The sequence below is a fragment of the Diospyros lotus genome, chromosome 10 (assembly GCF_014633365.1).
Source record: "Diospyros lotus cultivar Yz01 chromosome 10, ASM1463336v1, whole genome shotgun sequence".
In the NCBI taxonomy this organism is placed as follows: Eukaryota; Viridiplantae; Streptophyta; class Magnoliopsida; order Ericales; family Ebenaceae; genus Diospyros; species Diospyros lotus.
Window position 1 is genome coordinate 21,532,582 of NC_068347.1, and position 14,430 is coordinate 21,547,011.

Genomic DNA, 14,430 nt, shown 5'->3' on the forward strand with positions numbered 1-14,430 from the left:
ACTTCTTTATAAATGGTACAAATCATAGTGTGTCCTAAAGTAAATTCCACGTCGTCTATGGATAAGTTTGTCCTTGGTTCCGACGAAGAAAGCAATTCATTCAGTTTGGAGCATAGTAGTAACCCCGTACCCAAACAAAAGCTAGGGCAACCTCATCGCCATCGCCCTCCCTGAAACCCTAGACTATATATTCATCCTCTCCTCTCATTTCCCTGTCTCAATCCAAACCCTAGGGGGAGAGAGGGAGGGAGAGAGAGAGAGGGAGAGAGATGGGTCGCGTTATCAGAGCACAGCGTAAGGGTGCCGGATCCGTCTTCAAATCCCACACTCACCACCGGAAGGGTCCGGCCAGGTTCCGGAGCCTCGACTTCGGCGAGCGCAATGGCTACCTGAAGGGCGTCATCACGGAGATCATCCACGACCCCGGCCGCGGGGCGCCACTGGCTCGGGTAACTTTCCGCCACCCCTTCCGCTATAAGCACCAGAAGGAGCTCTTCGTCGCCGCCGAGGGTTTGTATACTGGCCAGTTCATCTTCTGCGGTAAGAAAGCTAACCTCATGGTCGGCAACGTCCTTCCGCTGCGCTCCATCCCTGAGGGTGCTGTTGTTTGCAATGTCGAGCACCACGTCGGTGATCGCGGCGTCTTTGCTAGAGCATCCGGCGATTATGCCATTGTTATTAGTCACAACCCCGATAATGGCACCACTAGGTATAATGTTATATTTGATCTGTCGTCTCTGTTTGATTTATCGAACTGATGATTTTATAGCGTACTTTTGGAGTTTGTAGTCACGAGGAGTTGATATTCTGGAGCTACTTGTTATGTTTTTAGTCTCTGTTTTTTTATGAACTAAGTCTCCGGTTTGATTTGTTTATTACTAGTGTTACTGATCTGTAATAAACGTTGATTCGATAATTTACTTGGCAAAATATATACATAACCATGTTTGTGTAATCGTGGGACCTTCTCAGGCTCGGAGCCTCTTTTGGCTAACCCATTGCTATTTTTAGTGCATTTTGCTATGTTTCTACGCTAAATGTAGTATTTATTATGTACTTTTTTTCAATTTTTGGTCTAAATGCAGTTTGGTGGCTAAAAGATGCTATAGCAAGTATTGTTAATTTCTTTGTACTGTTTAGTATTGTGCTTAAGAGATGTGAATATTTTACTTGATTGATGGTTTGATGTTTATGTGCCCAATTATGTATTTTTAAACGCGGAGAATTTGTTAGTTGTTAAGTATCCCAATGCTTTTCCAGTGTCTGTTTGGTTTATCTGATTTATTGCGTTGCCGATCTGTATGAGTCATTGGTACTGTTAATTGGCAAATCTGTTTTGATGTCTTTGTGCAAACCTCTCATCACTGCACTACCGCATAGCTTCCACAACCTTACAAAGGCATTTAAATATTCATGTAAACAAACATTTCCGACCATCTCAAAATTGAGGATGTAGTGTTAGGCATTTTTTTTAACATTATAATCTTTGTGGATTGATGAACCATTAGGTATGCATAGATGAGTTGTAATCTAAGACCTTTGTTGATGGGTGGTGTTCTCCTGATTTTAATGACATGATGTGTGATGGTGCTCAGTCAAGTGTATCACCTCATGTTTCTGCTGTTCTCATTCATGTGTGTCAATCATTTCATGCTTTGGTTTTTCCTTGAAATTTTGGCTCCAAGATCATCTCCCTAAATGCAATTTGAAGGATGCTTTGGTTGCTTAAATTCTTTATCTGTGAAATGCAACAACCAAACATTACACTGTTGAATTCTTTAAGTTTGTTATGTAATCAATTCATGATTGAGTCAATTTGTTATGCTGTGGTACGAGTCATGTTGCCCAGGATAAGCTCTGTGGAATTGTAAAGTAACTAACTTATATTGTTTTATGTTGGACTTTCTCCTCAAAACAATCTGTAGTAGGCTGCTGTACCCTGCTTATGTTAGATTCCCAGCCCTGTTAATTTGTGTCACAAACTGCTATTGAAAAATTAGTGGATCTTATCAGCATAATTGGTTTTTGATACCTCCCATGGCAATTGTTTCTCTTTGATATTGTCGTGTTTATAATAGTATCTACCTATCTTTGATAAATGTTCTGTTCATAATTTCAAAACTGAACTTTTTTGTTTTATTCATGCCATTAGCTTCTGCAAATCTATGGATCGATGTTATGGTTAAAAATATTCAAACACGCAATCATTTGTGACTGGTTGATATGCTGTTTTGTTTTTTTAGTTTTGCAGTCTCCTATCTATATATTTTTGCCTGAATATATCTAGGTTCATGATGCATTCTCACTGTAAGTGCACCTATATTTAGTTGGTGTCAGTTGTTTTTGTTTGACGTAGTTCTGCGTCTTTGCCATTGATAGGGTCAAACTCCCATCAGGAGCGAAAAAGATTGTGCCTAGTGGTTGCCGTGCCATGATTGGTCAGGTTGCCGGGGGAGGAAGAACCGAAAAGCCCCTGCTTAAGGCTGGTAATGCATATCACAAGTACCGGGTCAAGAGGAACAGCTGGCCTAAGGTCCGTGGTGTTGCCATGAACCCCGTGGAACATCCCCACGGTGGTGGTAACCATCAACACATTGGTCATGCCAGCACTGTCCGACGTGATGCTCCACCAGGGCAAAAGGTTGGTCTTATTGCTGCCAGGAGAACTGGTCGGCTCCGGGGACAAGCTGCCGCAACTGCTTCCAAGTCTGACAAGGCGTAAGAGTGATTTTAGGGATTGTAGCTTTATTTTTATCTTCTTTTTTCTCCTGAAATTTTGAATGCATTTCGCTGGAATTTTGAATGTGTTTTTGCAACATTGATGTGGGGAGAATATAGCTACTTTTGTGGGGGTAATCTTCATAAGGTAGAACTAAATTTTGTTTACGCTGTCCTTTCTTGAATTGATATATCTTTGTGCCGGTCTGACTTACATTTGTTTTTTTTTCTTTCAACTCAACTTGCATTACTAGGCCTGCAAAATTATGTTAGTCAATATCTAAATGCGAAGTAAGAAATCGTAGTGTGCGGTGCAATAATGGTGGTTGGATTTTGCTGTGTTAAAGGCGTGATAAAGGTCATTTAAGATTTATCAATTAGATTTGCATATACCCAGTTTTAAGTTGGGGATTGGAATAGTTCTATCTTCTGATTCAGATCAATTTTTTTCTGTTTTGAGTTGTCTTGGGAGGGGGGTAGTTGGATGCGCTGTTTAAATAGTGATGGGGTAAATTAGTATTATTCGATATTTGGCAAATGAGATATAACATAAAGGTTTTATATTTGGTGTTTAAAAATGAGCGTAAATTTTACAAATTATTTTCTTACCGTTAATACAGATTCGTTATATTTTTTTAAAACCAAAATTACAGTGGCTGGAGATGGCGTCCCACCGCTGAAGAAGTTTTGGAGACCCAAGATTTCCATTCAATTTAGAAATGAGATTTTATGGAAACAGAGAAAAAGTTTTTTGGAGAGAGAATAGGGAGAAGACAAAAAAAAAAAAGGCAATGGTTTTTTCGGAGAAATTCATGTGGTGAGATGGGAAATTTGGTGGGGAGAGAAAAGAAATTGTCGAGTTGTGTTAGGGTTCGAGATGATGAGAAAAGATAAAGAGAGTTGGCGACAGTTGTCACCGTTGAGGAGAAGAGTATGTGAGACTGAAGGCAGAGGATAGAGAGGGAGGTCAGTTGAAATGATCTTCGGTTAATTATGAGAGAGTAGATGAAATTTAAAAACATGTAAAAATAATGGGTCCAATTTAAAAAAATATCCAAAATAATTTATAAATTTTACCAAAAACATAAAAGGGAGTATTACAAACCAAAATTTAATAAAACCCACGAGACAAAATTTGATCAAACCTCCCTCCTCCAAAAAAAAAAAAATAAAATCTAATCAAACCCACAAATCATAATATGTTCAAAACTCAAAATTTATTCAAAAAACCTCCAAATTTGATTAAACTGACAATCAAAATATGCTAAAAGTCCCAAATTGATAAAGCAATAGTGAGAGGGAAAAGAAAACAAGGTTAATGATGGCGATCGGGACGAAGGAGATGATGGAGTGGCGATGATAGTGATAGAGAGCACTGACAATGTCTATTGCAAAGAAAGAGATAGAAAATAAGAGATAAAAAAAGAAGTAGGATAGGGTAGGTCGTGACGGTGACGGAGGAAGAAGAATGGTGGTGGCGATGCTTGCAAAAGAAAGATAGTGAAGCTTTTTTATTACTGTGAGAGTGCTGAAGTAACAACAAGAAGTTGAAGGAGGCAAAGATGATGGCCATTAATGACGACAGATGAAAAAAAAGAAGGAAATGATGGTAGTGGTCACCCCGATAGTTAGACGTCGGAGAGAAAATAAAAAAAGGTTAGGGGTGTGTGCAGGTGAAGGGACTCATGGCCTTTGTAAGATAAGGGCAAATTAGTCAAATCAATTTATAAATTTAATCCCCCAATAGTTGGGTGCATTTCTTGTTAGAATTTTTATAGTGCGTGCAATATTAATTGGGTCTTATTTTTAGAAAATTTGTTGGACTTTAGCTTAACATTGTTTGGATTTGGTGTACCTTTATGGGTTTAGACCCATTTGTCTTGATTTGTGGAATAAGTATAGGTCCAATAAAGTTCTATGATAGATAAAATTTTATTAAGATTACAAATTGAAGGCTAGGTCCATTCTTCTCTCAATTCATTCTATCATACCGTTTTCTACCCATTCAGAAGCGATTTTGGCACGATAGAAGAGAATGAGAGAAAGATTTGGCTTGTGGCTTGTGCAATTATATTTGTTGTTCAATCAAGTTTTTATCACCAATAATGAATTTGAGATGCATTTTTCTTTCTTAATCTTTTTGTGTTTTATATTATATGTGGATTTTATGGAAAATTTATCTAACATTTGGTATCAAAGACAACATATATTCATATAGAACCCTAACTTGATATGTGTTTACATATATTATGAATTTTTCTATCGATTTGGCGAGAGTGGCCGATAGAGGCCATTCATATCTCCCACGGGTAGTAGGAGTTTGAATAGAACCGCCAACGAATTGTTGGTTCGCATCTCGATGCGAGTCTCACGTGGAAGGATTGATTGCATCGGCATGGGCTCGTTATGGCCATGTTCTCAGCCGTGGGTTGAATCTCGCCATTGAGTGGTTGACGACGCCATGGTCGATGACTTCTGGTCATTGCCATTGCCGTTGGTTCACGACATCTTGGGCGATGCCTTTGTCTTTTGTTCTCCATCATGCGTCATCATGATCGCCTTCGTCTTGGTGATTCACCGTAATTGTGGTCGTGGCCGATGTCTGCTATAGCCAACAGTCTGCGTCTTGCCTTGGCCGTTGGCTTGTTGTGGTTGTCTTCTCACCTGGATTGGCTGCCTTTGTGGCATCATTAATGTTAGCAAGTTGGCGGCCAGAGCCATTGGTGATAATGGTGAGGAAGAAGGAGAAGTCAGTGGTGAATGGAGAAGATGAAGAGGCAGTGGTAGCGCCGGGATGCTCAAAAAACCCCTAGTTATTAAGAGGAGGAAGATGATGAGTTACTAAGTGCTGGGTCAACCATTAGGTCGAATCTGAATCAGTTTGACCCAATCTAGTTAGAGATCTATGAGCAGATCTGGATCAGCAGATCCATGAGTGGATCTAGAGCAATAAATCTGCAGCCTATTTATCCGATCCAAATCCGTGACCCAATAAATAAAATAAATAAATAATTAAAAAATAAAATTTGAGATGATTAATATTAGTAGTTTCATTTAATTGTTTGGCACATATAATTCTCTTATGGGCATGAATTTTGATATCCTACTTGTTGAATTATAGATTAAAGTGAATGGTAGCTGTTAAAGTGGCCCATAAACTGAAATCTGTAGTTTCTCATAGTGTATTTTGGGATATGTATTGTCTAAATTGAGATACATAATTTTCTGTCCAAAGATATTAATTGTGTATTTTAATTTAGCGAACATGATGTAAATGTGAAAATACATTGTGACTTGTAAATTGTAATTTTTATTCCAAAGGAGATTGTTTTTAAGTTACATGTTTTTCATTGATTTACTTATTTGAGAATTTAAGTTATATATTATATTTTCTGCCCAAAATTAATTTTATAATGTGCATATTAAGTTCTTGTGAGAATAATGCCATAAAGTTTTAAGGCTTATTCTTGTTTATCTTTTGCTTATATTTAATTGTGAATATTTGATTATGCACCCCCTTGCACCTTCAGTGTCGGTAATTAGATTTCGACTATTGAGACTCTGATTGGAATCAACTTTAAGAGATGGAAAGAGGATATTGAAATTCAACTCGATCTAATGGATCTAGACATAACTTTACATGATGATGAGCCTCCTAAGACAACTATAACGAGTTCTATTAATGAGAAAGCTCATTATGAGAAATGGGGAAGGGCAAATCGATTGTGTTTAATGATAATGAAAATGTCTATTTCCCACAATCTCATTGGTGCTATACACAAGATAGAAAAGGCTAAGAAATTTTTTGATAATATAACTGAGAAATACAAATTATTTGAAAATGCAGCCTTATGGATAGGTTGACAGGGATGAAATATGATGACAATGGTGGTGTTAGAAAGTACATTATGAAGATGGTTGACATAACTGCTAAGTTGACTGAGCTTAAGATCCCTATTGTTGAGTCCTTTATTGTTCATCATGCTCTTAATTCCTTGCTTTCACAGTTTTATAAAGCCCAACTTTTGGGCCTTATGTTGAGAAGGCCCAAGAAGAGCCAACTAGGCCTATGTGGCCATATAAAAGCCCTATGGCTTCCAGCTTCTCTTTCTCTCTTCTTCTCATTCTGCCCATTGCACACACACACACACACATACTCATTCTCTTCCAAAAGCATCGATTTTGCAAATTCCAACCGTTGGATCTTGGATTCGACCACATTTTCACTGTGAAATCAACCTCGATCTACAACAATGTAAGCTTTTTAGTTTTATTAGCTTTACTTTTAGTATAGATTCGTGAAAGGTGTATGTATATACATGTGGAAATGAAATATGTGAATTTTGGTTCTAAATTGTTTACTCCCAATGTGCATATTTATTTAGCATCTCCTATTCGGTATTAAATATTACTTAGAATGTCATGGCATGATAATCTATATTTGTTGCATTAATTCTATATTTCTCTCATTATAATGCTTTTTACCCCTCATTAAACCAGTATTAGGCTTACCCCTTAATATTTCAGATTTTGTAAGTTGATATTCATTTTGACAGTAAGAGTCGTGGTACACGATTCCATTGCATATACCCTAACCACGCTCTAGTCATAACATATACACCTCATTTCTCAAGATTTGTGCACGGGAAGGTTTAAGTTTTCTCTTATGGTGAATTGGTAGATTTTGACTATTGTAAGTAAATAATGGATTTTGGGTCGATGGCACTTTAAATTTCTATATATAAATGATGGTAATATTTTTGTAAACTATTTGAAATGTTTACATGTTAGAGGCATATGTGTATTGCAGGCTTGTTATCCCCTATGGGAGTCTTCAACTTCTTAGGGGGTAGTGTCGGTCACAACCGTTAGATTTTGGGTTGTGACAAGTTTGACCAATTGAACACTTCTTATAATGCTCAAAAGGACAAATAGAATACTAATGAACTCATCTCCATTTGTGATTAAAAAGAAAAGAGGATTGTTAGAGGTTCTAGTGGTAGTGTGAATTTTATAAGTCAGCTAAATTTGAAAGGATCTTCCTAGAATTGCAATTACTGCAAAAATAACAAGGGTGGCAACAATAACAACAATCAGAAGAGTAATGACCCTAAGCCTACTATCAAGAAAGAGATTAGTTGCTAGTTTTGTAAGAAAATGGGTTATAAGAAGGTTGATTGTCACAAGTATAATACTTGGTTAACAAAGAACAAAAGTGGAGGTAACTCATTTATTTTTGTTTGTTTTGAATCCAATTTGATAAATGTTCCATTGAATATTTGGTGGTTTGATTCTGGGACAACTGTTCATGTGGCTAATACTTTACAGGGGTTTAAGAGCCAACGAAAACCAAGTGATCATGAGAGAATGTTGGTGGTTGGAAATAGCATTCGAGTTTAAGTTGAAACTATAGGAATAGTAAAGTTTAAATTAGAGACTGGTTATATTCTTGTTTTGAATGACGTTACTTATGTATCGTTCTTTAGGTGGAATTTGATTTCTATTTCTAAAATGGATCGTGCGGGATATTTTTTTGGTATTGGTAATAGAAATTTGAATTTGATTTTTAATTCAGTTACTGTTGGCACTGCACTTTGTGTGATAGGTTATATAAATTAAAAATTTTTTCCATAGCTGTTTCCTTGAATGTTTGTGTTAAAAAAATTTTGATTAAAGAAAACTTTTCAACTTTATGGCATAAGTAGTTGGGTAATATTTCTAAAGAAATGATAACGGTTGGATCATATTTCTAAAGAAAGAATAGAGACTTATTAAAAATGGTATTTTACCTACTATAGACTTTAATAATTTTGAGACTTGTGTTGATTGTATAAAAAAAAAGCTTATCATGACAAAAAAAAAAAAAAGTGCAACTCATAGCAATGAGTTTTTAGATATTATTCACATTGATATCAATGGACTTTATGTCTGATCGTCTTAAAATCTACCGCAAGTGTACGAGTCACACAAGTAATATAGTAATGGGTAAAAATATTATTTCCACAAGAAAAGATTTCAAATACCAAAATTTCAAACTTTCTATATTATTTAGACAATCAAAAATTTCAAGTTTAATAAAGAATAAATAAAAAATTGATTAAAAAAATAAATTAAACTAATTAATTAAATTAATAAAATAAAATTGATTTAAAAGGCAACTTGAACCAAAGAAATCAGTGGATTCTAATAATTAAGGCAAATGTATGAACCTAGTTATGCAATGCAAATAATAGATTTTGATACGAATAAATTGGTAAATTGAGTATGTGACGGTGAAATTTCTTAATGTATTTGTTATCCTATCTCTAGGTTATAATGACTTTATTCTCATTAAATAACTTTTTATATCTCTATAAAAGTTTAATTAAATGAAAAAATATTATAATTTGTGAAATTCCTAATTTATCACTAAAAACTGCACAAAGAAATCAAATTCTATCTCTAGTCGATTTTACTTTATGGTATACGGTATTTACAATGCAATCTCCAATCTATCTCCTCTCATACTCAAAATTAGGTATCAAATCATGTAAATAATGATTAATTATTCATAAGCATTAAATTTAATACCACACAACTCAACATAATCTAAATTATTCAATCACATAAAACTATAAAAAAAATACACCATCATAGTTTCGGCCAATGCATGATCTTAATTTAACAAATTAGTTCATGACAGAATTAATTAAAATCCAAAATAATAATGAATGGATTGGAAAGTTAATTAAATATGTACGAAGAAAAAAAAAGAAGTTCCTTTGTCCAGACCTGTTCAGATCTGAGTTAGACGAAACTGCTCCGTCTTCTGCCTTGCGCGTTCGCTTGCTGCTTCTGAGGGATCGTCTGCGTGCGCGTGTTACTGCTTTGCTGTGCGCAGCCATCCAATTTCTTCTTGTTTCTTCCTTGCGTCTCTACTGCCTTCTTAATTCCCCCAGCTCCTTAATTCTCCAATCTTTGCTTCATTCCCTCCAATTCAACCCTCATCTCATATATTATTATTATTATATATACATGCATATGCCCGCCCTAATACTCTACGTTCTCGCCACTTCATTTAATAAAATAATATATAATATATAAAAATAATATAATATTTAATATACTATTAATTATATTATAATATTAATTATTTATAATTTTTATTTTTTATTTATATTATAATATTAATTTTAAAATTAACTTTATAATATCTTTTTTTTTAACTCAAACACCAAGTAATATTCTTGTAAAATAACAAAAAATACTAGAAATTAAATATATATAAAAAAACTCAAAACATTAGACAATTTTAGATAAAAACACATATAAAATACTAAAAATATTACTCAATTATGATCAATAAATGTGTAAATAAATTTTCACATTAAATATCCCCAAACTTGAATTATTGCTTGTCCTTAAGCAAAGAAAAGAAATTCTATACTCAAAGCAGAAAGCATATATTTGAAATCATTCATCACATTCAAATCTTTTATTATGCCCACATCTAGATGCTCAATCCAAAATGCAACAATAGCAAATAAAGAAAACTAAACATATTTACATTCCCAAGTTCAAGAATTTATACTAAATTCTAAACTCAACCATACTTTGTCATGTACCCTGCACGATCGAATAGTGCAACAATCATTCTTGCAACCACCCCTTCTCATTACTATAAACAAAGGTAGCAAAGTAGGGTTTCTTTTTTCTTCTCTCTCTCTCTCTCTTTGAACAAGTGCATTTTATGCTCCATCTCGCTCAACATCATTCACCATATCTATTTAAACCTTGCTTAGGCCTAGCTTAGAGGAAACAATCACAAGAAAAACATTACATTTATCTTTCATGTATAGTCACACAACTTCGCAAAAAAACCCATGAAAAAAGGAATTGTTAACATCTAATTGACAAATCGCCCATTGCTTAGTAGTAGTAAAAGGCAATAAAAATTCTCATTGTTACCAACTTTGCAACCGGAGAAAAACTACCTTTAAAATCCAAACCTGGAATTTGATTATATCATTTTGCTACTAATCAAGCCTTATAACGATCCACCTCACCATTGGGTTTATATTTAATTTCATAAACTCATTTGGAACCAATAGCACATTTACGCTTGGGAAGAGATGTTAATTCCAATGTTCCATTCTTCTCTAAAGCTGTTAAGTCCTTCTCCATAGCATCAATCCAATTTGGGTCAATGGAAGCATGTTGATATGTGGAAGGTTCTTGAGTAGCAACAACTTTGTTCATGAATGTAGAATAAGAAGATGAAAAATGTAAAGCTAAGGAATAAAAAAGATTGGTACCTGAAGAGGAAGTAAAGATGGTAAGAGATGTTGATTGAATTGTACATACAAAATCCTGGAGCCAACTAGGCTTATGATTGATACATGAGGTTCTGTGGGGCTGTAACAATATATGGAAGTCGTGTAACAGAAGGTAAAGCTGGAGAAGATGTGGTTCTGGTAGGCAAGGAACCTGGGGTGGAATTCAAAGATTGGTTAGTTTTTGGAAAAAAGTTGCTCGAGTAATCTGTTGTACTACTTGAGTATAATTTTCAGTAACAGGTATATGTGGTAGAGAAGGTTGAGAATTGGTATTCAAGGAAGGCATATGCTTTAAAGGAAAAATGTGCTCATAAAAAACCAGATCCCTACTTGTAAAAATGGTATGAGAATGAAGGTTATACAACAATAAAGGTGTTGCTCGTGGAGAGACCTTATCTTTGTGGGGTGTGATGTTGGTTGCGTAGCAAAGATAACCAAAAAATTTGAGATTTGAATAAATTGGTTCTATGTGGGAGAAAAGGTGATAGGTAGTCTTCCATTTTGGTTTGGGTGTTGGCAATCTGTTAATGATATATGTGGCAGTTAATATGCATTTAGACCAAAAGATTTCTGGCACACAAGAATGAAATTGAAGAGCCCTTGCCAAATCAAGTATATGTCTATGTTTTCTTTCAACTATTCCATTCTGTTGAAGGGTATAAGGACAGGGCTTCTGATGTATGATGCCTTTGGAAGTGAATAAGCTATGACGCTTTTGATTTAGAAATTTTGTGCCATTGTTTGTTCAAATGACCTTGGCTTGGGCATGAAATTGAGTATGAATCATGGATAAGAAGGTGGATATAATAAAAGGACTTTGACCTTTCTATTGCAACATAAAAGTCCATGTGGCTCTAGATAAATTGTACACTATGGTAAAAAAATAATTGGTGCCAGAAACAAAGGTAAGTGAATAAGGCCCCCACAAATCAACATGTAACAAATCAAAGGAATTTCGTGAGGTAGTTTGCCTAATAGGGAAATAATGTTTAGGTTGTTTGGGCATAGGACAAATGGAACAATGATAATTGTTATCTATCTGATGCTTTAGGTTTGAAATATGTGTAAGTTTCTGTGTGGTAACCTTTGTGCCACAGTTTAAAATTTGAATGCACATGTAACATAGAATGAAAAACGTTCTCTTTATTTAAGTAACAACAGAGAATATAGTGGTTACAAGAGGCAATCGTAAGCTTTGAAGTTCAGACATGAAGGACTATATAGTATCAATGTTAAAAATTGTGTTGATCCAGCTTGTATAAACGTCCTTCTAGTCTCCCAACAACTATTATTTCCTTAGTCTTCAGGTCTTGTATGAAGCAGGCACAAGGATAAAACACAAAAAGTAAGTTTAGGTCATGAAGCAATTTATACTGATGGAGAGTAGGTTGAATTGAAATGATGGGATATAAAGAACATAATGTAAACAAAAATTAGCACTGAGTTGAATGGAACCAAATTGCATAACCCTTGTGATGTTCCCATTGGGTAAGACTATAGAAGTATATTGAGAAAGATGATGCAAATCAGTGAACAAATTAGAATCAAAACACATATGATCTGTTGCCCCACTATCAAGAATCCAATATTTACCTTGAATTGTGCCATATAAACAATATTTCATGGAAGTAAAATTATCAACAAAGTTCGCGGTGACATTAGCATTAGAATTGATCGAAGGGTTGCTGGTTCGCAAGACCTTTAATAGATCATTCGCTAAAGTACTCAAATCCTCTTGACTGAAGATAGAAGGTTCCAATGGTGTATCTGAGGCCGACTTTGCTGTTGTATTAACATTGGCAGCATAAGCTTGATTTGGTTTTCTGTTCTTGTTAGCCTTATACCAGTCAGGATATCTAATAAGCTTGAAACATTGATCCTTTGTATGTCCATCCCGTTTGCAGTATACACAATGACCTTTCAATCCTTTTGTATTCTTTGGTTCTTGTTTAGAATTATAAGGTATTGCTAATAGAGAAGAACCTTCCGTTGCATTTGAAAAATAAGTAAAAACTTGTCCTTGCGCTTCTATCTAGGGTTAGCAATAGTTCGATTTGGTTTCGATTTTTGTTAAAACCATAACCAAACCAAACTTAAACTACTAAAACCAAAATCAAACCATTACCCATTGGTCTTAAAAATTAAAAACCATAACCAAATCATTCGATTTCAGTTTTAATCATGGTTTTTTTATTTTGTTCTATACCAACAAATAAAGACAAACTCTTGCAAATAGCATTCATACAAATTTTTAATAACTCCACAACAAACAAAGACAAATTCTAATAAACTTACCTTCTTCTTACATAAAGTTACAAATTAATTTCAAATTTCTTGGATATAATTATTTGATTGATAAAAATAAAATAATTTAAGATTAGGTTTTATTTTTATTTATTAATTACTTTATAAATGTTAAATATTTTATATATTTGTAATGTATTAATTAAAATATTTGTACAAAAATGCATTAGTTAATATATATTATGTGTATATATAATATATTAAATAAAAAAATATTATATATATATATATTTGGTTCGGTTCGATTATCGTACATTCAGTTCGATTTCGGTTCAAATTTTGATTTGAATTTAGTGAAAATCATAATTAAACCATACCCATTAAAACAGTGTTCGATTTTTTCCCAAACCAAATTATTACCCAGTCAAACAATTTTTTACCACGTTGACCTGTTCGATTCTTCACGATTTCGATTGCAATTTTCACCCTCTACTTCTACTCAACACCATTGAATATGCCTCGTTCATTGTGGGTAAAGGATCTAAAAAAAGGAAATTGATTCCTCACTTGATCGTAACCATCGTGAAGCCCCATGAGGAATTGCATAAGTTTATTCCTATTTGATATCTCGGTTATGGTTTTTGCTACACCATGGGTACAGGCAGGGAGTGGATCTATAGAGGTTAATTCATCCCAAAGCCTCTTTAATTGTGTAAAATATAAAAAAAAGAGAGGCATTTTCTTGAGAAATTGAAGAGATTTTCCGTTGGATTTGATAAACTAGCGGCCCATTACTCTCGCCAAATCGCTCTAAAATTTCAGTCCATAACTCTCTAGGACTAGGAATAGTGGTGTAAAAAAAGGCCTCAAGTAGGTCTTTGGAAATTGAGTTTAATATATTCTAGAAGTAATCATTTTCTAGGCTTCGAATTGCTCCGAATCCTTATCCGGTGCTTGAGTTCTTCCGTCCACAAATCCAAGTTTGTGTTTGGCTCCCAAAACTGTCTGCATCGCACGACTCCATGACATGTAGTTTGCTTCGATTAGCAGTGGTGTCACCAACACTAATCCTGGATGATTAGAGTTTGTGAAAGTGGAACGAATCATCATTGGCGAAACGGGTTTCTATTCTAGATCCCCTCTGTAAAAGCAA

At 34.6% G+C, this 14,430-nt stretch overlaps 1 protein-coding gene across 1 annotated transcript; it reads left to right on the top strand.

Annotated features, from left to right (window-relative positions):
• Window positions 1-211: 211 nt before the first annotated feature.
• LOC127812202 (60S ribosomal protein L8) lies at window positions 212-2,932 on the top strand. Its single transcript, XM_052352570.1, has 2 exons — window positions 212-709; window positions 2,380-2,932. Exons 1-2 carry the CDS (start codon window positions 270-272, stop codon window positions 2,720-2,722), a joined length of 783 nt encoding a protein of 260 aa, XP_052208530.1. The 5' UTR covers window positions 212-269; the 3' UTR covers window positions 2,723-2,932.
• The last annotated feature ends 11,498 nt before the right edge of the window (window positions 2,933-14,430 follow it).

Coding starts and splice junctions, on each gene's coding strand:
- LOC127812202 (XM_052352570.1), top strand. CDS start 270: ATGGGTCGCGTTATCAGAGCACAGCGTAAGGGTGCCGGATCCGTCTTC. Junction 710..2,379: donor CCCGATAATGGCACCACTAG/GTATAATGTTAT, acceptor TGCCATTGATAG/GGTCAAACTCCCATCAGGAG.